Raw genomic sequence first — 25,318 nt, 5'->3', positions numbered from 1 at the left:
TCCACTGAGAGGAGCTGCCTCCTCGAAATAGATTTTTAATTGTATCATCTACTATTTGGAATGATATAATCTCTGATGTAATTCACAGAAAGCATCAGGCGTGATTTCTGCCCATGAGAGAGGCACAACAGGGAAATGGATACTGTGCTGAACTTGGGGGTCAGGAAGGAGCTGGGTTTGAAACCTGCCTCTGACATCTATGAGGTGACCTCGGGCATCATTTCTCTGACCTCAGTCTCCTCATCTGTTAAGTGGGAACACTAATGCCTGTGGGCTGCCTCCAGTGAGAGGATGCTGGCAGAGTGCTTTTGCTCCTCTCCCCGATCGAGAGGGGAAGGGGGGAGGCAGGGATAGCTCTTTCACAGTCCATGGGGCACCTCTGTCCCCCACCTCCCCAGGGATGGCTGCCAGGCTCCCTTCGCAGGGGCCAGGGCTGTCTGGAACTCCTGGTCCAAGCTGCTGAGGAGGAGGGATGAGGGAGGTGGGAAGTGGGAAGTCTAAGATGGTGAAGGAAGCGGGTGTGAACCATCTCCGAGCCTTCTGCTGTCACGGCTCCTCCCACGGCAGCTAAAATAAACCCCTCACTCAGCCTTGCTGCTGCTGTGTGGCACCCCACAGGAGGAGAAGCTAGGGAGGGATCTCCAAGTACTGAACCTTATTCCCCTGGGGCTGGCCTGGCCCAATAGAGGTCCCTGGAGAAACTGGGGCAGGAAGGCAAGACCTGACTTCTTGGACAGTCTCAGAGCGGGGCAGGCAGAGGACTCAGGAATTCTCCACATCTAGCCCCACAGCCTGTTCTCCTCTGTGCCCACTTTTCCTGTCTTTGTTCCAGGGGAGGGAGAGAGACTGGACCGCAAGAAGGGGGTGGTGAGAACCTTTCAGAGGAAATAGGCATCTCTGTCTTCAAGAATGAATAATGAAAGTCTGGGGTAGAGGCAGTCTTGGCAGCTGCATCCCAGGGGACAAAGGGACCCCCACTTAGCCTGTCCCTGGCCCTCCAGGTGTCTGGCAGCTTTCCCCTCCCATGGATTCCTCCTCTAGCTTGCTGGCCTCCCCAAGAGGCAAATGACACAGGTGGTCTGTGCTCTTCCCATCTCCTGCCTCCTCTGCCACACCACTGGCAGGATGGGATCTGACCTGTGTCTCAGGCAGTGGGGAGCCATCCGCACCTTCTGGTCTGCTCTTTCCCGACATGGTTTAGGGGAGAGCTAAAAGGATGGGCAGGTTTGGGGGTCAGGATTAGCATTGGGAGCAGGGTTTGGGATTAGGGCTGGGGAACAGCCTGCTTCCGTGGTCAGGCTTAGGAGTCAGTGGTACTTTGGGAGTCTGAGGCCAGGGAAGATGCTTTGCCAATCTCAAAGTGCCTGACTCACAGAAGGACTGATCCATGACTTTGGACCTTCCTGCCTGTGCTCTAATTCCTGAAACCTAATAGCTGTAGCCTTGCCTCTGTCTCCCCCCACAAACAAAGCAAATGAGAAAAGTCTTGGAGGAGGCATCCCTGGAGTGCTGACCTGGCCAAACAGGGCAACTTGTGCTCCAGGACATGCCCTTTGGGGGCCTCAGTTTCCCAACCTGCCAAAGAGTCTGGATGAGTCTTGCAAGCTTTGCCCAGTGGCAGCATCGTAGCTAATGAGGTTTAATGGAGGTGTGACTATTGCTAATTGAATCTGTCTTGCCTCTTCTTCCTCCCACAAATGAAGCAAGTTTCCCCAAGCTCATCAATTTAGATTGGGAAGGGATATGAGAGGCCATCTTCTCATTTTGCAGATGAGGAAACTGAGGGTCCTGAGGATCACAGATTTAGAGGTTTATCCTGGCAAGGATTTGTTGTTCTGTCATCTTAGTGGCATCTAACTCTTTGTGACCCTATTTGGGGTTTTCTTTTTTTCAAGTTTATTTAATTAATTAATTTAGCATATTTTTCCATGGTTACATGATTCATATTCTTTCCCTCCCCTCCTCCCACCCCAGCCAATGCGCAATTCCACTGGGTTTTACATGTGTCATTGATCAAGACCCATTTCCATATTATTAATGTGCACTAGGGTGATCTTTAGAGTCTACATCCCCAGTCATATACTATTTGGGGTTTTCTTGGCAGGGATACTGAAGTAGTTTGCCATTTCTTTCTCCAGCTCATTTTTACAGATGAGGAAACTGAGGCAAACAGAGTTAAGTGACTTTCCCTGGGTCACAGAGATAGGATACATCTGAAGAGGGAATGAACTAGGGCATTTGGACTCCAGGACTGTACCACCTCGCTGCCTTATCAGATCATCTAGGTCAACTCTCTCATTTTAAGAATGAATAAACTGAGGTCCAGGGAGGTCGGTGACTTGCCCAAAGTCATACATATAGTAAGTGGCACAGATGGAATTCAAGTGGTGGGAGATCCTCTACAAATCTTATTCTCTTCACTGAGCTGTGCTTGCATCTCATATTGTGAGGCATTAGAAGCTTGTGTTTAAAAAAAATAATCTCATAAAAATTTTCAAAAAGAAGCATTATTGGGGTCACGTAACTGGGGAAGGATTGAATGCAATGGAGAAATCAAGGTAGCTGATCTGAGAATGTAGCTAAGAATCAAAGAGCCTCAGGAAGCAAGTTGGCTCAGTGGATTGAGAGACAGATCCAGAGATGGGAGGTCCTGGGTTCAAATCTGGCCTCAGACACTTCCTAACTGTGTGAACCTGGGCATTGCTCCCACTGGCCACATTGCTGCTCTTCTGCCTTGGAACCAATACACAATATTGATTCTAAGACAGAAGATAAGGGTGTAAACAACAATAACAAAGAACCACAGAGCCAAGGACTGAGAAAGGCAGAGCGCCATATGTAGTGAGGATGCCCATGTGGACCCTGGCTCTCTGAGAAGAAAGGATACAGGACCAAGGATGAGGGGGGAAATTGAGCTAATAGATGGGTCCAAAGGGAGTGCCATATGTAGTGAGGATGCCCATGTAGACTCTGGTTCTCTGAGAAGAAAGGATACAGGACCAAGGATGAGGGAGGGAATTGAGCTAATAGATGGGTCCAAAGGGAGTGCCATATGTAGTGAGGATGCCCATGTAGACTCTGGTTCTCTGAGAAGAAAGGATACAGGGCCAAGGATGAGGGGGTGGAATTGAGCTAATAGATAGGTCCAAAGGAAGCGCCATATGTAGTGAGGATGTCCATGTAGACTCTAGTTCTCTGAGAAGAAAGAATACAGGGCCAAGGATGAGGGGGGGAATTGAGCTAATAGATGGGTCCAAAGGGAGCGCCATATGTAGTGAGGATGTCCATGTAGACTCTGGTTCTCTGAGAAGAAAGGATACAGGACCAAGGATGAGGGGGGGAATTGAGCTAATAGATGGGTCCAAAGGGAGCGCCATATGTAGTGAGGATGTCCATGTAGACTCTGGTTCTCTGAGAAGAAAGGATACAGGACCAAGGATGAGGGGAGGAATTGAGCTAATAGATGGGTCCAAAGGAAGCGCCATATGTAGTGAGGATGTCTATGTAGACTCTGGTTCTCTGAGGAGAAAGGATACAGGACCAAGGATGGGGGGGGGGGGAATTGAGCTAATAGATGGGTCCAAAGGGAGTGCCATATGTAGTGAGGATGTCCATGTAGACTCTGGTTCTCTGAGAAGAAAGGATACAGGACCAAGGATGAGGGGGGGAATTGAGCTAATAGATGGGTCCAAAGGAAGCGCCATATGTAGTGAGGATGTCCATGTAGACTCTGGTTCTCTGAGGAGAAAGGATACAGGACCAAGGATGGGGGGGGGGAATTGAGCTAATAGATGGGTCCAAAGGGAGTGCCATATGTAGTGAGGATGTCCATGTAGACTCTGGTTCTCTGAGAAGAAAGGATACAGGACCAAGGATGAGGGGGGGAATTGAGCTAATAGATGGGTCCAAAGGGAGCGCCATATGTAGTGAGGATGTCCATGTAGACCCTGGCTCTCTGAGAAGAAAGGATACAGGGCCAAGGATGAGGGGGGGGGGAATTGAGCTAATAGATAGGTCCAAAGGGAGCTAATAGATAGGTCCAAAGGGAGCAATGAACTACAGCCTAATGGAGCTAGAGGGTGAAGAGAAGACTGATTTGGGGTCAGAAGGCCTAGATTTAGGTCCTGGCTCTGCCATTGACCATTCATAAGCAGGGACAAGTCATTTCTCCCTGGTGAGCCTCAGTTTCCTTATTTGTAAAATGAGTGTTAAAGAGATGATTTAGCTCTGCGTCTGTGTGCCACTATGGATGGGATATTCATATTGAAGGTCAGTAAAATGTGTGATTGGTTGTCATTGTTGAAAATGTTTACGGCGGCATCCGAGAGAAATGACTTATTTCAGAGATGCCTGCTGGGAACAAAGGATGTGGCCCAGGAATGTTCTATAGAAGCAGAGTCTTGCTCCAGGGCCCTGGCAGGTAGCCCCCTGCCTCTAACCCTGAGCCTCTGCCGCTGGTGCTGATGAATAGCCCGCCATCTCCTCCTTCTTCTGCTCAGGACAAAGGGTGCCTCCCGATTGGCTCCAGGCTAACCTGCTCCTGTCCCCCCACCCCCACCACGGGGGAGAGAGCCACAGGAGCTCCCATCCGGGCACTGTTCTGGGGCCCCCCAGTGCCCCTGCCATGCTGCGGCCTCCCACGCTCCTTAGGTGAGGTCTGAGCTCGGTGGTGAGGTCGGCCGGGCAGACTCTGCTCCTCCAGCTCCAGTTCCGTCTCCTGGTGCCCCTCGGAGGGGGTCCTGGGGGGAGGGATCCCCCTGCTGTCTTCAGCAGAGCTGAAGCCCCAGACGGACCCCGGGTCCTGCCCCCCGTGACCTGCTGCTGACTGCAGGCCTCTGCTCGCTTTCCACCCTTCTCTCTCCCAAATAAGCCCAAGGGAAGCCCCCGGCCGTCAGCCTAGCGTTGCCCTTGGGGGCTGCCACGCAGGCCCACTGCCCGGGAGCCGCCGGCTGATCCTGAAGTAGTCTAACCCCGCGCCTGGTGCTCTTCCTCCCTGCGCGGTGGCTATTTCGGGACCACAGGAAGATGGGGACGGCGAGGGGCTGGAGGGAAGAACGCCGCCCCAGAGAGGAACAAGCAGGCCGGCTCTGCGTGGAGGCAGAGTAGGCGGTCACCCACCGATGAGGCCCGAGAAAACCTTCCCCTGCCCTCAAAATATCTATCTTGCCATCTGCCACGCGCCTGAAATTCCACCATTAGAAAGTCACTCTTTTGGGAGTGCTGCTGCCCCCGGGCTCCCCTTTTAGAATCCAAACCACCCGAGAGGATGGCGGCGCTCAGTGAGGGAGTGCAGAGGGAAATGGTCACGAGTGGGGGGTCCCGTAAAAGGAGGACGTCGGCCTAGATGTTCTTGAGCGTCTCTTTCAGCCCTGACGGTCTAGAATAGAGACCCCGGATTCTTGGGCCACTTGTCCTGGCCTGGGAGATGCCTGGGCACCCTGGGGAGAGGCGCCGTGGCAGGGAGGGTCAGGACCCAGGAAGGGGGGGAGAGGGCCCTGAAGAGGCCGTGCAGAAGTCAAATGACTTGCCCAGGGTCACACGGCCAATCGGAATCTGAAGCGAGACCCGGAATGGCCCCGGTCCGCCCTGAGCCCAAGGCCAGCTCTCGATCCACGAGGCCAGGACATCAGTCTTGGGGCTTAGGGAGGCAGGGGAGAGGGCCAGAGACGAGAGGCTGCGAAGTGAGCCCAGAAGAAAGGCTGGAGTATTCTTTAGGAGGGAGAAGACGGAGAAGCAGAGAGGAGTCAAAGGCCCGGAATGCTGGGATCACCGATTCAGAGCTGGAGAGGCCATCCAGGCAGGGGGAATCAGAGGCCCGGGAGGAGAACGGGCCGAAGAACGCGCAGAGAGTAAACGGCGAGGCCAGGATTCGAACCTGGGTCCTCTGACTGCAGAGCCTCTTTCCTCTCTGCCTTGCTAGAGAAGGTGGAGGAATGACCTAATGATGCTTTTGGAGCCATTTCCGTGCTTTTCTAAGGGAGACGCTTCCCTCTCACTCTTATGGAGAGGAAACGGGCCTGGAGGGAATCGGGTCAGAGATTGGACCCTGGCCGGCCCAGTTGCCTTGGGCCGACTCGCCGGTCCCCTTCTGGGCCTCCCGGCCGGGCCCTGCGGGGTGTCCTTCCAGGCCGGAGGCGCTGAGGCTTCGAAGAATCTGGCTCGGTAAGGAAGCTGCCAGCTCCAGGGATGGGTCCCTCTGGGTGATGTCAGGCCTGGAGCGTTGATTCATCCGGAGCTGCTGTCACACAAGGCTCTCCACCCCGGCCCTCCCCCACCCTCTCCTAATGACTAATCAGTCCCAATTAAAAAACCACAGAAGGCAAAGAGATGGGGCGGGGCTGCCCCAAAGAAGGGGCTCAGGGATGCTGGAGCCCCTGCTCTCATGCTGGTGACCTCCACCCCCAAACTCCCGGCTCCCAGGAGATCCTGCTGACTTCCTGGAGGCAGTGGTTGTGGTATGGGGGAAAGAAGCGAATCCTGCCTCTGAAGCTCTCCGGGTGACTTTGGACAAGTCACGTCTCTCTGGGCCTCAGTTTCCTCATCTGTAAAATGACCTTTTGCTCTAGATCTCCTTCCTATGAGCCCTAAAGGTCCAAACTGAGATTTATGGTCCTATTTCCTCCATTTCCAATGCCAGATCCTTTCACCACATGAATCAAACGATTAATCAATCAGTCCCCTTCCACAGGCGGATGTGTCTCTGCTTGATTGTTTCTCAGCTGACAGGAAGCACAGGAGAGAGCTAGAAAGGATCGATTGATCAATCAATCAATAAATGAATAAGAGCCTTCTGGAGGGGCAACTGGGTGGCTCAGTGGATAGAGAGCCAGGCCTAGAAATGGGAGGTCCTGGGTTCAAATCTGATCTCAGATACTTCCTAGCTGGGTGACCCTGGGCAAGTCAATTAACCCCAATGCTCTAGTCCTTGCTGCTCTTCTGCCTTGGAACCAATATGGATTTTTTAAAAAAAGAGCCTAATAGGTGCCAGGCACTGTGCTAAGCTTTGGGAACACAAAGATGAAAATGAAACAGTCTCTGGGAGACAGCCTAGAAATGTAGATTGATCAAATAGATACAAGACAAAAAACCAGGCAGCAAGGAGATGGCACAGTGTACCCAGGGCTGGGGCTGGAGTCAGGAAGATTCCTATTCCTGAGTATGAAACAGCTTCAGACACTTATCAGCTGTGTGACCCTGGGCAAGTCACTTCCCCCGTTGCCTTAGTTTCTTCATCTGTCAAATGAGCTAGAGAAGGAAATGGCCAACCACTCTAGAATCTTTGCCAAGAAAACCCAAATGGGGTCATGAAGAGGCAGACAGGACTGAAACAACTGAACAACAAAAACTGGGGGAGAAAATAATGGTAGAGCAGCTGGGGATGAGCCAGGAAAAGCTGCGTGTGGAAGGAAGAGCTTGAGTTGAACTTTCAAGGAAACAAGTCCAACCTCACTTGTAAAAAGTGGGGAAACTGAGGCTCAGAGGAAGAGAGCAGCTTGCCTAAGCATGTACAGAGAGTTGAGTAGCAGAGCTAGGACTTGAACCCAAGTCTGAGGAATTGAGTGTGACAATGTCATGGAGCAACAGCGTCCACCCTTCCCTCCTGCCCATCTCTAACTGGGGCACCCTGGCTCAGATCTCCCATCCTATCTGCGGAGTCCCCTCTTTGTTCTGTCAAAGTCCTTTGCAGTGAGTGACAGGAGCCACAGCCTCCCAACTCCCTTCTACCATCATGAGAGGCACCATGGGGTAGGGTGATAGAGAGCGGCCGCAGAGCTGGAAAGACACTTGGCTTGAGTTCCACCTCCTCTGGCTGGGTGTCCCTGGGCAAGATCTCTTCACCTCAGTGTCCTAGACCTCTCTGGGAGGCTAGAAATTACAGAGGAAGCGCCAACCTGCACTGGCAGAGGACATTTCCTCAGAAGGGACTCCAGGGAAATCCCAAGTTCTGTTCTGAAGTCTGGGGCCACTGATCCAAGGAAACTCAATGGCAGAAAGAGATGGAAAATCAAACAGGTTTTACTTTTCCCTTCTCTCTCTCTCTCTCTCTCTCTCTCTCTCTCTCTCTCTCTCTCTCTCTCTCTCTCTCTCTCTCTCTCTCTCTCTCTCTCTCTCTCTCTCTCTCTCTGCCTCTCTCTTTCTCTCTCTCTGTCTCTCTCTGTTTCTGTGTCTGTGTCTGTCTCTCTGTCTCTGTCTCTGTCTCTCTCTGTCTCTTGATGCCCAGAAAATCCACTGGGTGTAGAGGGAGCTCCATGGAGAAGGGGCCATGCTGAGAAGGGGAACATCTACAAGAATAATAATGGATTCCCAACTCTGGAGATGCTTTGCTTTAAAATCCTCTAATTCCAGCATTGGAAGGGACCTCAGAGGCTGCTGGGACCATCCTAGACCTCTAATGACAGCTCCAACAAGTGGCCTCCACTTTTAAGACCTCCAGTGAGGGGGAGCTTCTCCCTGATCAGGCATTCCATTCCCTCTTTTGGGTTACTCTAATAATTAGCAGGTATTCTTTCTGTGAAGCCTAATTTGCTTCCTTGTAACTTCCACCCATTGTTCCTAGCTCTGGTTCCTGGGGCCAAGCAGATAACAAGCATCCCATCAATTTAAAAAAAAAAAACCTTCACCTTCCGTCTTAGAAACAATACTGGGTATTGGTTCCAAGGCAGAAGAGTGATAAGGGCTAGGCAGTGGGGTTTAAGTGACTTGCCCAGGGTCACATAGCTAGGAAGCATCTGAAGCCACATTTGAACCCAGGGCCTCTCGTCTCCAGGCCTGGCTCTTAATCCACTGAGCCACCCAGCTGCCCCATCCCATCACTTAAAAAAAAAACAAAACACTATTTAGTCAATTTAGAATATTTTTCCTTGATTACAAGTCATGTCCTTTCCCTCCCCTCCCCTCAGCCCCTTTCATAACTGATGTGAAATTCCACTGGGTATAACATGTGTCCCATCACTTAAAAAAAAAACCCTTCCTTCTGTTTTACAATTGGTTCCAAGAAGAAGAGCATCCAAAGACTAGGCAACTGGGGTTGTGATTTGTCCAGGGTAACACAACTGGGAAGTGTCTGAGGCCAGATCTGAACCCAGGACCTCCTGCCACCAGACCAGGCATTCTATCCACTGAGCCACCCCCCCCAACATGCTTCCATAACATAATTGTGCAGACATTTAAAGATAGAGATCTCATCCTTCCTTTCCCCACTTCTCTCAGCTTACCCCCATTCTTCTTGTCTTTAGGCTAATCATCCACAGTTCTTTCAAGGGAAGGAAGCCTGCTTTCCAGCTTTCTAGCTTCCTTCCTTCTCTTCTTCCCTATGTCCTTTCCTCTTTCTTTCTTTCTTTCTTTCTTTCTTTCTTTCTTTCTTTCTTTCTTTCTTTCTTTCTTTCTTTCTTTCTTTCTTTCTTTCTTTCTTTCTTTCTTTCTTTCTTTCTTTCTTTCTTTCTTTCTTTCTTTCTTTCTTTCTTTCTTTCTTTCTTTCTTTCTTTCTTTCTTTCTTTTCTTTCTTTCTTTCTTTCTTTCTTTCTTTCTTTCTTTCTTTCTCTTCCTTCCCTCCTTTCCTCCCTTCCTTCCTTCCCTCCCTCCCTCCTTCCCTCCCTTCCTTCCTTCCCTCCCTCCCTCCTTCCCTTCCTTCCTTCCTTCCTTCCTTCCTTCCTTCCTTCCTTCCTTCCTTCCTTCCTTCCTTCCTTCCTTCCTTCCTTCCTTCCTTCCTTCCTTCCTTCCTTCCTTCCTTCCTTCCTTCCTTCCTTCCTCCCTCCCTTGAGGAGATTCTATACAAAGGGGGTTTGATCCCCCAAAGGGAGATATTAGTTAACAGTGAATCAGTAAACACTTAAACACCTACTATGGGCCAAGTGCTAGAGATCCCCAAAGAGACAAGAGACAGTGCCTGCCCTCAAGGAGCTCCCAGTCCCAGTCCAGGGAAGGTGGGAAATAAGGGAAGGGTCTGGAGAGAGATGGAACACGTTCTACTAGGGGAGATTTGGGGCCATCTTGTCATCCCCATTTATTCCAATCCTATTAGACCAGTCTTGGCTGGGTCCTGACCTGGCACTACCGATGCAGTTAGGGAATCCATATTTGGTGAGTCTTCTCCTTGGAGGCAGATTTCTTAGCTTCCCTCCATGCATGCTCCTCACCCTCCTCTTCCCTCCAGGAACAAGAGGAACCACTTAAGAGTTGGGGATCCCAGCCATCCTCCCCACAACCTCTGCAGGGCACTACAGGGCACTAATACAGAAAGTAAGAATTTTAAAATAATGACTAAAATAATAATAATCAAACTAATAAATTTTAAAATGTACTGGGTGCCCTGCCTGCAATACCATGGGATGTAGTAGTGGGTGTGTGGGGAAGGTAGGACACACAGACCCTTTCACCACCTTCTTTACTACCTACTTTGCTATTTGTATCCTTTTATGTGGGAGGAGAAATGTTTTTGGGTCAGCACTAGGTGGGGGTTTTGGAACATGGCATAGAGTACAATTATTCGATCATATTAGTGATAAGAGAAGTGGGAGGTAGAGTGGTGACAGTCTTGGAAGGCAGGAAGTCTTGGGTTCAAATCCTGCCTCTGACATAGCCTGGCTGGGTTACTCTGGGTGTCACTAAATTCCTCAGTGCTCCAGGCATCTCTTTAAGGGTCCAGATTGCCTGGGAAATGCTGATCTGTATTGAGAGGAGTTTCCTCACCTCAGGAGTTCCTTATACAGATGAAATCACAGGTCAGAGAGGCTGTGTGATTATAGGCAAATTAATTAGCCTCTCTGGGCCTCAATTTCCCCAATTGTAAAATAAGGATAAAATGTTTGTGTTGTGAAACTGCAGAAAGAAACAGATGTAAGTATAACCTACATCTAACTGCTGTCTCAGGGAGGAAAGAGGGAAGGAAAAAATATGAAATTCAAATTTTAAAAAAATGTTAAAAATTGTTTTTACATGCTATTGGGAAAAATAAAATCTTAAAATAAAAAAATAACAGATAGAAGCTTTTTGCTAACTTTAAAACACTGTGCAAATGCCAGCTGTTGTCACAGGGTCCTAAATTAGGGGTGTCTGGGAGAGATTGTAGAGGCCATCAAGTCCACCTCCACCTGCTTAACATAGGAGACACTCCTGCCTTCTTCCCTTCATTCATGAGCTAAGCTTCTCCTCTTTCCTACCTATGAGATCAATTATGAAGCACCCAAGACCACAAGATCCTGGATCAAAGCTGGAAGAGACCTGAGAGGTAGCCCAGCTCATCTGTGCATTTTATAGAAGAAGAAACTGAGTGACAAGTTCCTATGGGCAATAAGAGGATTCGAAATCATGCCCTCTGCCTCCAAAATGCGTGATTCTTTCTGGGCAGAGATACTGGACTGATTTGCATTTCCTTCTCCAGCTCATTTGACAGATGAGGAAACTGAGGCCAACAGGGTAAAGTGACTTGCCCAGTCACACAGCTAAGGAACTAGAGTGGTTGGTCACTTCCTTCTCCAGCTCATTTGACAGATGAGGAAACTGAGGTCAACAAGGTGAAGGGACTTGCCCAGGGTCACTTAGCTAGGAAGTATCTGAAGGCTGATGTGAACTCAGAAAGACTCATCTTCCTGAGTCTAGGTCCAGTACTCTATCCATTGGGCCACCTAGCTTCCCTCTTTCCATTATGCCACACTGTCTGTCTCAGAGATACAAGATAGCACTGTGCTAGTGCTGGGAATATAGACACGAATACCATAGTCCTTGCTCTCTTGGAGCTCACAGCCTCTCAGAAGTCCCAGTAGCCTACATTCCCAAGCATCTGTTCAAATTCTACCTGTCATTTGGCATAGAGTTCAAGTCCCATCTAGTCCAGGCAGCCTTCCCTGACCACCAGGGCCTGCAGGAACATCTTGTTTTTCTGGCCACCTCAGTATTTTGAGTCTGGAGTGCCCAACTTAGCCATTAGCTCTCTACTGTTCTCTTTGGGCCCTGGTCCCTGGAGGACATACTCTTATCTCCGGTGGTGATGATGGAAAGTGACTTCTGCGGTGGCTAAAATGGTCCAGAAACTTTCTGTCTGGGGAGGTTCCCTGAGTACGTTCCATCAGAGAATCTGCCTAATTGGCCTTAAATTAGGGTGGGGAACAACTATGATCTCAGCTTCTTTTAAATAAATAGGCATTTTGGTATAGTTAAAATGCTGAATTTGGATTCAGAAAGCCTGGGTTCAAATCCTAGTTCCCTCTCTTTCTCCCTGCGTAACCGTGGATAAGTCACATTCCCTTTCTGACCCTTTAGTTTCCCCTTGTGTAAAAAGAGGGGTTGGAATAGATGACCTCGAAGGTTCATTCTAATCCTAGACCTGTGATCATATGATCCCCTATATTAATGTTCTGCCCTACAGACTTCTTTCTTTGGGTATGATGCATGGCTATGTGACACTTAGGTTCCACTCATCCTAGGGTTCAATGGGAAACCTTCCCCTCTCCATCTGTGAAATGGGAAAAGTAACCTCTCTTCCTGAGTCTCTAGTTGAGGATTGAATAGGAAGAAAAAAAGGGGTTAAAAAGAAGGGATTTAGGGCAGCTAGGTGGTTCAGTGGATAGAGAGTCAGACCTGGAGATGGGGGTCTTGGGTTCAAATCTGATCTCAGACATTTCCAACTGTGTGATCCTAGGCAAGTCACTTAACTCCCATTGCCTAGCCCTTACTGTTCTTCTGCCTTGGACCTGATTCTAAGACAAAAGGTAAGGGTTATTTTAAAAAGAGAGAGAGAGAAAGGAAGGAAGGAAGGAAGGAAAGAAGGAAGTAAAGAAGGAAGGAAGGAAGAAAAAAGGAAGGAAGAAGGAAGGAAAGAAGGAAGGAAGAAAAGAGAAGAGAAAGAAAAGGAAAAGAAAAGAATAGAAAAGAAAAGATTTGTGACAAAGGAATGAAACTAGGTCCATGGTTGTGGAGCACTCAGGAAATGTGCCAGCTCCTTCCCCAAGTGTGACTTTTATAAATAAGCTTCCCATCTTCTTCCAAATCTGGCAAAGGAAAAGGGGGTGGCGGAAGAGAGGGAGGAGGAGAGGGAGAGAGAGAGGGAGTGAACTGCACAGTCAGCCTTCCTGTGGCTGGGACATCCAACATTTCTGTCCTCAGACAGAACCTGGCTATCCTGGAAGGTCCCAAGACCCTCCCATTCTTTCTATTCGGATCAAGGGCTCCCTTCCTAGAATATGCTGCTGCTATCCAGCTCTGTGCTATTTTCCAGATGTAGAACAGAAAAGAACCTTAGAGATCACTGTAGGATCATAAATTTGAGCTGGGAGAGACCTTGAAGAACATCAAAGGATCGGAGATTTGCAATCATAATTAAATCAACACTGCTCTCTTCATCTGGGTCAATCTATTCCCTTTTGACTCCGCTTACTATCCTGGTAACTTTCCAAACTAAAAATTTTCCCTGGGATCACCACTCCCTTAGGTGTGCTGCTTCCTCTCATTAGAGCATAAGCTGCTTGCGGGCAGGAATTTTTTTCCCCTTTGAATTTCTATCTCTAGGGCTTTGTACAATGCTTGGAACAAAAGTACTTAATACTGCTCATTCATTCATTCATTCACAGATTTGGTAGTAATGAGCATTCATTGCTAGCTAGAAAAGATCTTACTGCTTATTCAAGCCAATCTTCTCATTTTACAGAAGAGGAAACTGAGATCTAAATGAAGTGGCCTGTGTGAGAACATATAGATAGGAATAAGCAGCAGAGTTTATGTCAGAGGAGGGACTGGAACTCAGGCCCTCCCGGATCCAGAGCTGGTTTCCATCCACTATACTAGTGGTATCAGATTCAAATAGAACTGGATCCCGGCCCTCTCTCCCTATATTGACTTAGAAAACCACAAATGAACATCGTCTCTGTTTGACTGTATTTTTATTTATTTTGTTAAAGTTTTCCCTATTATTTCATTTTAATCTGGTTCAGGCTGCATTGGGTTCAACACCTTTGTATTAAACCATGCTATCTCTTTTTCTTTTACAAAATAAGGGTACTACTAAACTCATTACTTTCCTCAGAGCAGTATTTCCAGGATGCTGGCTCTGGAAAACTGAAATGAATCAGTGAAGGGTAAATACTGTATCCCTCAGAGTGCTCAGCACTGGGCTGGGTCCCCAGTACAGTGATCAATAAATGCTTTAAAAAAAACCCCAAACCCTGACTTTCTGTCTTAGTATCAATTCTAAGACAGAAGAGTGGCAAGGGGGCCAGGTGATCAGAGTTAAATGACTTGCCCAGGGTCACACAGCTAGGAAGTGTCTGAGGCCAAATTTGAACCCAGGTCCTCCCAACTTAAGGTCTGGCTTTCTATCCGCTGAGCCACCCAGCTGCCCCAGTAAATGCCAGTGATTGATTGATGGCTGGCTGCTGGAGAGTAAAGGGATGGCTCCACCCTTTGGCCCAGAACAAACGGTCCCTTGTGATGACTGAGTACATGGCCTCTGTAGTGCTTTCTTTCCCAAAGAGCTTCTACCACTGTTTCTAGTCATTCATTAATTTATTCATCCATTCATTCAACATTTATCGGAGCACATTTGAGCACAGAATCTTATATAACTCAAAGGAAGAATGTATGGCAGGGAATATTCTCCCTGTGGTCTGGCAGACATGGTTTTGTTCATTCATTTATTCCATCTCTTGACTAAGAACCCATTACAAAACCTCAGAGCTGGAAGGGCTCTCGGAGACAATCTAGTCCAACCCAGACCTGAACAAAAATAGCTTCTCTTGAATTCCCCCCAAGAGGTCACCCAGCTTTTTGGCTCAAAGGTTTCCAGCGAGGGGGAACCCAACCCCCACCCGCCTTCCAAAGCTGCTCATTTCATTTTTATAGCTCTAATTGTTAGAAAGTTCTTTACATTAAGACTCAATTCACTGTCCTCAGCTCCAGCCCTTGGGACCAGATGGAACAAATCAAATCCTTCTACTCAATGTCAGGGCTTTAAATACTTGAGGACAGCTCCCCGTCCCCCCAAGACTCTCTTCTCCAGCTAATTATCTCCATTTCCTTCAACTAATCTTCAGATCACACAATCTCCAGGTGATTCACCATCCTGGTTGCTCTGTTTCTATATCCTCCATCTTAGTAATTCCCTCCTGAAAATCTGCTGCCCAGACTGAACGTGGTAATCCAGATGTGGTCTGGCCAGGGCAGAACAGAGTGAGAGCATCACTTCCCTACACCCCGGAATACTGGGCTTCTTTTAATATCTCCCAGGAGCATCCCTGTGGTTGTTCAGTTGTGTCTGACTCTTTGTGACCCCATTTGGGGGTTTCTTGGCAAAGACACTGACATGGTTTGCTATTTCCTTCTCTGGTTCATTTCACTGATGAGGAAACTGAGGCAAACAGGGTAAAGTGACTTGCCCAGGGTCACATAGCTAGTAAGTATCTGAGGCTAGATTTGAACTCAGGAAGATGAGTCTTCTTGACTCCAGACCTGGCACCCTACTCCCTGTGCCCATCTAGCTATCCATGGCTATCATATCACTAGTGATTTATGCTGATTTTGAGGTCTACTAAAACTCCCTGATGTTTTTTCAGATAAAGTACTGCCTAGCCATGTTTTCCTTCTCTTGTCATTGTGACAATTGATTTTTTGAACCCAAGTATGAAACTTTATATTTATCCTTATGAAATTCATCTTATTAGATTTAGCCTAAAGAGATCTTTTTGGCTCACATCATCATAACCAGTGCATTAGCTATCTCATCTAACTTTGGGGCATCTGCAAATTTGGTAAATATGCCTTCGATGCCTTTATTAGTCATTGATGAAAATGTTAGATAGAGAACGGGGCCAAGCAAAGATCCCTATGAGTCCAAGTTGATATGGACCCTTTGGTCTGGCTATTCAACCATTTCTGAATCCATCTAAATGGATCCCTGGTTAGCTCCCAGATTTCCATCTTAATCCACACAAACAGCACAAAAGATCCCATCACCTGCTTTGTTCAAATCTGGGTAAACCAAATCTCTAGCAGCTATCAGAGGAATCTAGGTGGCATAATGGGGCTTGGAGTCAGAAAGAGCTGAGTTCAAAAACTACCTGTGTGCGACCCTGGGCAAGTCACTTAATCACTCTTAGTCTAGGTTGTATCATCTGTAAAATGAAGATAGCAACGTCCAGCGTTATTGTGAGAATTGAATGAGATAACATATATATCACCTTGCAACCCTTAAAATGGTATAGAAATGCTAGCTATTATTATAATAATTATATAATAGAACTATTTATCAGGTCAAAAAAAGCAATAAGGTTCATTTGCTATGACTTGTTCTTAATTAAACTGAGCAATCTTTGCGATCACCATTTTCTTTTCTAAATGTTCAATAGGTTTTGGAATTTTACAAGAAATCGAAGCCAAGTGGACTGACCTGTGGTTTACAAACTCCACCCTCCCTTCTTTTCTTTCTTCCTCCCTCCTTCCTTCTTCCCCCCCTTTTTTCCTTCCTCCTTTCCTCTCTCCCTCCTTCCTTCCTTCTTTCCTCCCTTCTTCCCCCCCTTTTTTCCTTCCTCCTTTCCTCTCTCCCTCCTTCCTTCCTTCTTTCCTCCCTTTCTCCCTTCCTCATTCCTCCTTCCTCTTTTAAAAAAAATAAAATGCTTACCTTTTGTCTTAGAATGGACACTAAGTATCCATTCCAAGGCAGAAGAATAGTAAGAGCTAAGCAACTGAGGTTAAATGACTTGCCCAGTGTCACACAACTAGGCAGTGTCTGAGGCCAGATCTGAACCCAGGTCTTCCTGATTCCTGACCTGGCACTCTATCCACTGTGCTATCCAGATGCTTCCATTCTCTTTCCTTTCTTAGAACTCTAGACATTTGCTTTTCTGGAGTCCTGGGGTCCTGTGCCTATTTTCCATAATCATTATTCAGTGATCACTCATGGTGGCAAGTTCTTTCAGGGTGCTTCCTGGGAATGGTTCAGGATGCTATGAAGTCATCATGGACCAATGGCTGCTCTCTCTTACTACCTCCTCTTTTGTCTTGGTTTCATCTCCCTATTCATACTTTTTGTTTTCTCCTTCCCAGTTCAAAGGTCATTCTGCTTGGCAGAGAAAATGAAAGACTTCAGCCTTTCCACCTTCTCTCTTTTGTTGGTTATCATCACCCCCTCCACCTTGTCCCAGATTTTCTCTGATCCTCCCCACCCCCAGCCTCCTACTTCTTCTATGTTCTGCCCTCTGGGGCCAAGTGGATGATGCTTAATCTCTCTTGTACATGGGAGCCCTTCTAATACTTGGGGCTGGCTATCACAGCTTGCCTGTCCCTTCACTATGTGCCCAGTATTTAGTGGGATGGAAAAAAGACCTATAAGATAGGGATTCCCATCCCCAGGGTGTTCATGATCTTATTGGGAAGATAAGACAAACTCACAAACAATTTGCCACGTAAGGCTATCTAGACTAAGTGTTAAATATGAGAGTCAGGAGGTAAGGGCTCAGGAGGAGATCACTGTCCACTGGAAGTGGTCAACAAAGGCTTCATGGTGGGGGCAGGACTTGAAGAATGAGTAGGATTTGGAGAAGGGATCTAGATTTTTTCCATAATACTGGGGTACAATGAAAAGCAGCTAGGTGGTACAGTGGAGAGAATCCCACCCTGGAGTCAACTCCTCTTCCGAGTCCAAATCCAGCCTCAGACACTTCTCAGCTGTGTGAGGTTGAGCAAGTCACTTCACTCTGCCTCAGTTTCCTCATCTGTCAAATGAGCTGTTGAAGGAAAAGGCAAATCACTCCAGGATCTTTGCCAAGAAAACCCTAAAAGGGTTTATGAAGAGTTGGGCATGACTAAAATGACTGAACAGCAGTAAAAAATGAAAAGAGAAGTCATAAGTTCTGGGAGTAAGAAGACCTGAGTTTCTCACCTGGCGATTGCTAGATAAAGCAAGAAAAAAAGGTTGGATTGACAGGAATCAGGTTCTGGAGGACTTTGAATACTTTCATGAAGGTTTGGAAACCAAGGCCCAAAGAGGTTAAATGTTGTTCAAGTTCTCACAAGTAGTAAGTTTCAGAGCTGGGATTCAAAGCCAGGTCCTCTGACTCCCTTAGATTTAGAGTTAGAAGGAAGCTCAGAGGCCCTTGAGTCCACACTCCCATTTTACAGATGAGGAAACTAAGGGCCCAAGAAGTTAAGAACTCTGACTAAGGTCACAGAGGCACGATTTGAACCTGTCACCCAACTCCAACCCATCTTCTTTCCACTGAAGGAGCTTTCAGTCCTTAGACAAGAGAAAGGAATTTGCCTGAGGGCATATAAAAATCAGTGACTGAGTCAGCTTGGAACCTTGGCCTCTTGGCTACTAACTCAGATGCTCTTTCAGACTAAACTCAAGTTCTTCAGACTCCATGACTCCTGGCTCTTGGCTCCCCAAACTGAGGGTGGCAAAAACCTGGCACAAACCAGGACACCTGAGAAGACCAGAAGAAGGGAGGGGATGGGGTAGATTCAGTGTGGCCCAGATGAGCTAGAAAACCAATATATCAGGATAGCTAGAGGATCCCACCCATATCGAGGGCTCTGGGGTCTCGTCTACTTTAGGTTGGGTCCCTTTGAAGCTCCTTATCCCAAACGAGGGCCAGGCCTTGGGAATCCTCAGCCAGAGCCAGTAGTCTCTCTTCTGGGTCCTCCTGCTCTTAACAGTAAGATGGAGAACAGCAGAAAGAGGGTTGTTGGTCGTAGCGGACGGGGCAGAATTTGGGGTAGGAAGGGTCCTCAGAGACCATCTAGTCCAATCCCTTTATTCTGTAGATGAGAAAAGTGAGGCCCAGGAAGAAGAAGGTGCTTGCCTAAAGGCCTACACATAGTAAATGACAGAGCTGGGATTTGAATGTGGGGCCTCCTATTTCAAATCCATTGTTCGTTCCACTGGACCATTTTACTTCTTCCTTTTTTTGTGGAATTTAATTTATTTTTCAATTGACAAACATTTATTTTCCCACCTCTTCTTTCCTCCCCTACACTGAAAAGAGAGGTTGTCTGTATATTCTCTATGATCTTGTCCATATGAAGGATTACACAGCAAGAAAATTAAAATATGGTCAAGTGAGTATTTTCTATGGGAAGAAAGATGTTCCTGATTAGATTCTCCCTCCTCTCCCCCATCAGCCAAATGCAAGCCCTAAGTTGTCTCTCCAGCAGCAGGGATGGACTGCACTGAAATATCCACCTTCCTGCCCAATCCCACTTGTGGCCACTGGGGAACACGACACAAGTATACATAATCGTGCAAAATAAATTCCCAAATTGTCTCAAACGTCTCAAAATGTCCGTCTGTTTCTGCATCGTGAAACCCACAATGCTCTCTCTAGGATCCGGGCAAACAACCTGGGACCACTGAATCAGAGGGGCCCTTATAGTCACTGAATCACACTCCCTTTTTCATTTTTTCTCCTTGTATACTCAGTGACTGGCACATAGTAGGTACTTAATAAATGTTAATTGATTGATTGATTTCTGAATCCCAAACTTTTTATGACATAGTGGTTATGCTTGGAAAGAAGAACCAGGGCAGGTTCTAGCCCTGTCTCTCCAAGCTGACTTCACTGTGGAAGCTTAAGCAAGTTGCTTGATCTCTCTGTCTCTGTTCTCTCAGCCACAAATCTCTCTGTCTGTCTGTCTCTGTCTCTGTCTCTCTCTGTCTCTCTCTCTGTCTGTCCCTGTCTCTGTCTCTCTCTTCTCTTTCTCTCTCTGTCTCTCTCTCCTTCTCTCTGTCTCTGTCTGTCTCTGTCTCTGTCTGTCTCTCTCTCTGTCTGTCTCTGTCTCTCTGTCTCTTTCTCTCTCTGTCTCTCTCCCTCTCTCTCTCTCTCTCTGTCTGTCTCTGTCTCTGTCTGTCTCTGTCTGTCTCTGTCTCTCTCTCCCCCCTCTCTCTCTCTGTCTGTCTCTCTCTGTCTCTGTCTCTGTCTGTCTCTGTCTCTCTCTCTGTCTGTCTCTGTCTCTCTGTCTCTTTCTCTCTCTGTCTCTCTCCCTCTCTCTCTCTGTCTCTGTCTGTCTCTGTCTCTCTCTCCCCCTCTCTCTCTCTGTCTGTCTCTCTCTGTCTCTCTCTCCCTCTCTGTCTGTCTGTCTGTCTCTGTCTCTGTCTCTGTCTCTCTCTCTCATCTACTTATGTCACCCACAGTTGAAGATTGGATGAAATAATGGATGTGAAATGTATTTGGAAGCTGAATGGTGCATGCACACCCATCATCCAGCCATAGATTCCAGGGGATGGAGAGACCTGAATCAAATATAGAGGGTGATGATTATCACATCCAGGAATTCCTTCCCTTTCTCTATTGACTTTCTCCTTCTCCTCCTCACTTGCAACACACAGAAGCTATATATTTCACAGTCTCCTTCTGTGAAGGGTCAAGGGACTTGCCTAAAAATAAGCCCATTATACATTTATTCATCTATGAGCTAATGCTCTGTTTACCTCCTCTTAGGAATTACCACTAAATAGGCAAATAGGAAACTCCTGGACAACCACAAACACAGGCTGGGGAAGTATTTAGAGAATTAACAACTTGCAAGACCACATCTTTTTCCTCTGGAATCCCAAGCCACTTAGAACAGATAAAGGGCCCAGTGCTTCCACCTTGAGAGAAGCTTCTCCATCCCTTTTCAAACTAGGCACCACCATTTATAAGTTCCAGAGCTGAGCAAAGGGAATCTGAGGGAAGAAGAGGCATGTTCTCTGATTCTGGGAACCCTGAATCTGATGATTGAGACATAGTTCCTGCTCTTAGTTGGATGATGATGGAAGGAGACAAAGTCCCCATACAGGAGAAGATAGGTTACCTGGATATTCTTTATGGTCTTGTCAAGACCAAGGATTACATATCAAGAAACTAAAAACATGGGGGCAGCTGGGTGGCTCAGTGGATTGAGAGCCAGGCCTAGAGATGGGTTCAAAGCTGGCCTCAGATAATTCCCAGCTGTGTGACCCTGGGCAAGTCACTTGACCCCCATGGCCTAGCCCTTACCACTCTTCTGCCTTGGAGCCAATACACAGTATTGACTCCAAGACGGAAGGTGAGGGTTTAAAAAAAAAAGAAAGAAACTAAAAACATGGAAAAATGAGCATTTTCTTAGGGGAAGATGGTGATCCTGGCTCTTCATCAATCTTTCCACTTCCCTTCCTCCAGTCAAATATAACCCCTAAATTGCAGTGATAGCTGCACTGAAATATCCCCACTCTTGTTCAATCCCAACTGTAGCCAAAAGAGGACTGGTGAGATTATTTGGGGGATAGGGTGGAGGGGAGAAGATATGTGGCCAGGGTTAGAGGGTCAGTCTATTCCCCAGTTTAAGAGTTAGTCTAGGTTTTGGAGTTACTCCATGGCTTAGGTTAGGGCTTAGTCTATAGACTGGGTCAGAGGACAGATAAAAGGGGTATGTGTGCCCCCCCCTAGGATTGTACTCTAATAGGGCCAAGTCTCATTCTATGAGAAAGTGGTCCCAATGCCAATGTCAAGATGAAGGATAAAGAGCTCCAGGGCCCACTTCTCCCTAAATCCTTGTCTCTGGGAGTACAATCTTCTAGTCTTGAGCTTCTTTCCAGCTTGAACTGGAATTAAGCAGGGAAACACTCCGAGGTAGAGGTAGGGGTAGGGGAGCATTGAGACTCCCAAATCAACACAAAGAAAATCTCTTTGGACATTGAAACTTGAATGTCTCATACTTGGCTCTTGACTCCAAGCTGGGAGCCTCTGGAAGAAAAGGGGTGGGGGTGATAGAGGAAAAGACCAATTATAGAAGGCAAGGGAGGTCCCCCAGAGGGTCAGTTGCACCCATGACCAAAGGGAGTCTCACCTATTAGCTTTTTCCTGGGATGGTTGTAGGGAGTGAGCAGCAGAGATTTAAACCCTTCACAATGCCTCCTAGGCTGAGTTCCTAGGCAAGAGTCTACTTTGAAGGATGAAGACTTCCTGTCCTGATTATCAGTTTGAGGGCTGACATACATGCATGATGGTTTCCACACCTTATTTCATTACAGAATTCTAAGTGCCAGAGACAGATGAACAGAGGAGTTTCATTATTCTGGATTTAGCTGAAAAGCTCTGAATATGGTTGGGATCTTCTCCCCTGGGGGCTAGTCCCAAATTCAGAGAAGCCTTGGTCCCTCACGTTCAGTCATTTAATACAATGTGAACAGACAATCCCTTCCACATTTATTTGGTATCCTCAGTTCCTCAGTGTCTGTCTGTCTGCTTCTAGTCTGTCTCTCCCAGGCTTTCTCTCTCTCTCTTCTAATATTCAAAGGAATTAGCAAAAAGATCAAGAAGTTGGGGGGGAGCAAGGGGTGCAATTAATCATCCCTTTGGATAATGGGGAGTTGGTGGCATGAGGTGCTGGCTCCTTAAATGTGGTTCAGGTGAGCACCTCCCCCAGCCACCCTGCTCTAAAGCTTTGAGCATTCAGGGCTGCTTTACAGGCAGAAGCCCTCCCTGTCTTAGTCATCCTTTTATTATTCTCGGCACCTGGTCCAGGGCTTGGCACACAGTAGGCATGCCATAAATATTTGCCAAATTAAATTAGGGAGGTGAAGCTGGAGAAGATAAGGCTACATTCTGGAAAATTTCCCAACCTACAAAGCTTTCTCCTCCACCCTCTCCTGGTTTAGATAGAGCAGGAAGCCTTGGTATAGGGCAAGATGCCACTACCAGGTCCTTGGACAAATGTCCCAGGAAACCTCAGAACCCCAGAAACAGAGATTGAAAATCAGATTGAATTTGGGAAAAATATAAATGAATATGTCCAGGGACCTGGAAATCAGACCAGTGTCTATGTGAGAGCTCCCCCAGTGTGGAGATCAGAGAGGAAAGATTGGGCAGGTGGTTGTCCCTGTCCCTTATTAATGGCAGCAGTAAGGGAATTTCCTCTCCTTCTTCCCTCCACCCCCTCAGGATGGGGCCTGCTCAAAAGATGCCTCAAGACCCCAGGCATTACCATAGGAGTAGAGATGAGGTTGTGCAGCCCGGGGACAAACAGGGGGTGGTGGGGCAGAGAGGCCACATCTATATGCTAATTAGAAGCAGGGGGCGGTCCCAGGAGTCCCTGACACATTGAGGTGGGCGGTGGCCAAGGAGGAAGACAGGAAGGTACATGTCCCCCCTTACTGCATGGGGGCGAGAATCCAATTCAGAGAAAGCAAGCAGAGGCTGTGAGGGGGAGGGAACCAGCAGCCACAAGTGTCTCAGCCCAAGTGAAATCCAAGCCGCAGAGAACGCAAGGAGGGGGTCTGCACCCACCCAATTTCTTTTTCTTTTTTTTTTAATGACACCAGGCACCGAGGCCGATGCGGGAGCCCAGGTGGCCCCCGTCTCCTCGATCCAGGGACAGTCTGTCCCTCCAGACAGCCCCATTTCCGGAGCTCGCCCTGGACTGGGCACATAAATCTTGCCCACCCTCCCCCAGGCCGGCAGAGACGAATCTGGTCCTTCCTGCTCCCATCTCCGCCCCCTCCCCCCAGCCCCAGAGGGCAGCACCTCGGACAGCTCCGGGAGCCTGAACTCGGCAGGGAAATGGAGGAGGAGAAAGGAGCGGGTAGAGCTGGGGAGACACCCACCCCGTGAGGGAGTCGAAGAAGACGAAGCGCCATCGGAGCCTTGGGGCTAGAGCGCTAGGCGTCACCCCCAAACCCCTATACCAATAAGGGGAAAAGAAAAGTTTCTCCGCCCCCCCCAGGAGGTCAAGGCAGCTTCCCCGCGTCCCTGGGCAAAAGGGGAGTGAGGACCAAAGTCTCGGGAAGGTCAGTAGCCGGGGATGGGGGCGGCCTCGGACTCCCCAACCCCCTGGGGGGAAGATAGGGGGGCGCGCCCGCCCCCGAAGCTCCAGCCCTGGGCGTGTCCCGGAGCGAAGCCGGGCGGCTGGGTGGCTGTGCTCCGCCCCGTCCGGGCGTGGGGCGCGGGGCGCCGGGCGCGCACTCACCGTGCGGAGCTCCTGGGTTCGGTCCTTCATGCTCCCGGGAGTGGAGGCGGCAGCTTGGGCAGCAGGGGCGGCAGCAGCGGCGGCAGCGGTGGCGGCGGCTCCAGCCGTCTGGGCTTCGTTCGCATGCGCGACGGCGGCCCTGCAGATGCGCAGCGCCTCCCCCGGCCCCGCCCCGGCCCCCGGGACCCTCTCTCGGGGACCCAGGCCCTGAGCACCCCGCCCCGGCCCCGCCCCTCCCGGGAGCAGCCCTGAGCTTGGGCCCGCCCACGCCCCCTCCAGGAGCTGTTCTGCCGTTGGGAATGCCCGCCCCGGCACTCCCTTCGCTGGGCCCCTGCCCGGGGGCTCCAGCCCAGCTTCCTCCGCCTCTCCTCATTTCGCCCATCTCTACCCCGCCCCATCGCCGGTCCAGTCCACCTTGCCCAGCCCCAGTCAGTGCCCATCACACTCCCTTTGGGACCCAACCTCACTCTGGGGAGGGGAGGGGGCTGCCCTACTTTCCCCTGGTCTACCCCTCCCCCATCCTATGGACCCTGCCTCATCCCTTCGCCTTTCTTACTACCGGATCCCTCCGGGCTTGATGCAGTAGCCACCGCCTCGTATTGGGGAGGGTCCCAGACTGAGATATTCAGACTCATCTCTTCTCATAGGATGAAAACCGGGGTTCACAGTGACCTGAATGTACACGCCCTTGAGCAAATTACTTGGACATCTCTGAGCCTCAGTTTCCCCACCTGTACAACGAAGGGGGTGGAATGATGATGCCTCTAAACGTTCCTCTTAGGGTTTCCTTTCTGGGATTTGTCCTCCCAGGAAACTATCCTGGAACTGGGGGAGCCACCGGTCTAGAGGCCTCAACTCAGTGGTGGCGCTGCCCCAGGTGCTGAGGGAGTCAGTGAGCTCTGATCGCCAATCAGTCAATACTTGAAAATGTCTTGATTTCTCTAGCTTCAGTTCTCCTTTCTTAGCCCACTTAAGGGATGGAGTGACAGGGTCACATTCTCCTTCGGATCCTCCCCTCCGCAGTGGTTTGGACTCCAGCCTTTTTGCCTTGTTCTCTGGTCCTGGTCCCTGCAGACCCAATGCCATTTATTCTCTGTCCAAGCCCCCTTTCTCACCCTGGACTTACAAGGTGTTGCTCTGGCTCTGTGCCTCTTCCCTGTAGCCCTACATGTCCGGTCCTGGCTCTCTTCCCAGAGGCTAAGGCTGATGCCAGCCTTGGGGCTGTGCCCACTCCTGCTTGTCCTCCCTCTAAACCTTGGCATGAGGCACACGTAGATTTCTCATCATTTGTTTAAGCATAAGTGCACATTAAAAACAATTCTGCACATCAGTCATTCTGTCCCTGCTCCAACCCCAGCTCCCAGCTTCCTGCTGAGCATTGTTAAGGCAGACAGAGAGAAATGGGTAC

At 48.7% G+C, this 25,318-nt stretch overlaps 1 protein-coding gene across 1 annotated transcript in view; it reads right to left on the bottom strand.

Moving 5' to 3' along the window:
- STX1A (syntaxin 1A) overlaps nucleotides 1-24,983 on the bottom strand; it is a 46,506-nt gene extending 21,523 nt beyond the window's left edge. The window contains exon 1 of the mRNA XM_001379241.5: nucleotides 23,911-24,983. Coding sequence (XP_001379278.2) covers nucleotides 23,911-23,940 — 30 coding nt within the window. The 5' untranslated portion in view covers nucleotides 23,941-24,983. The remainder of the gene's footprint in view (nucleotides 1-23,910) is intronic.
- Nucleotides 24,984-25,318: the final 335 nt, after the last annotated feature.

Source organism: Monodelphis domestica, chromosome 2, assembly GCF_027887165.1.
Source record: "Monodelphis domestica isolate mMonDom1 chromosome 2, mMonDom1.pri, whole genome shotgun sequence".
Lineage (NCBI taxonomy): Eukaryota > Metazoa > Chordata > Mammalia > Didelphimorphia > Didelphidae > Monodelphis > Monodelphis domestica.
This window is presented reverse-complemented; position numbering and strand designations above follow the sequence as displayed.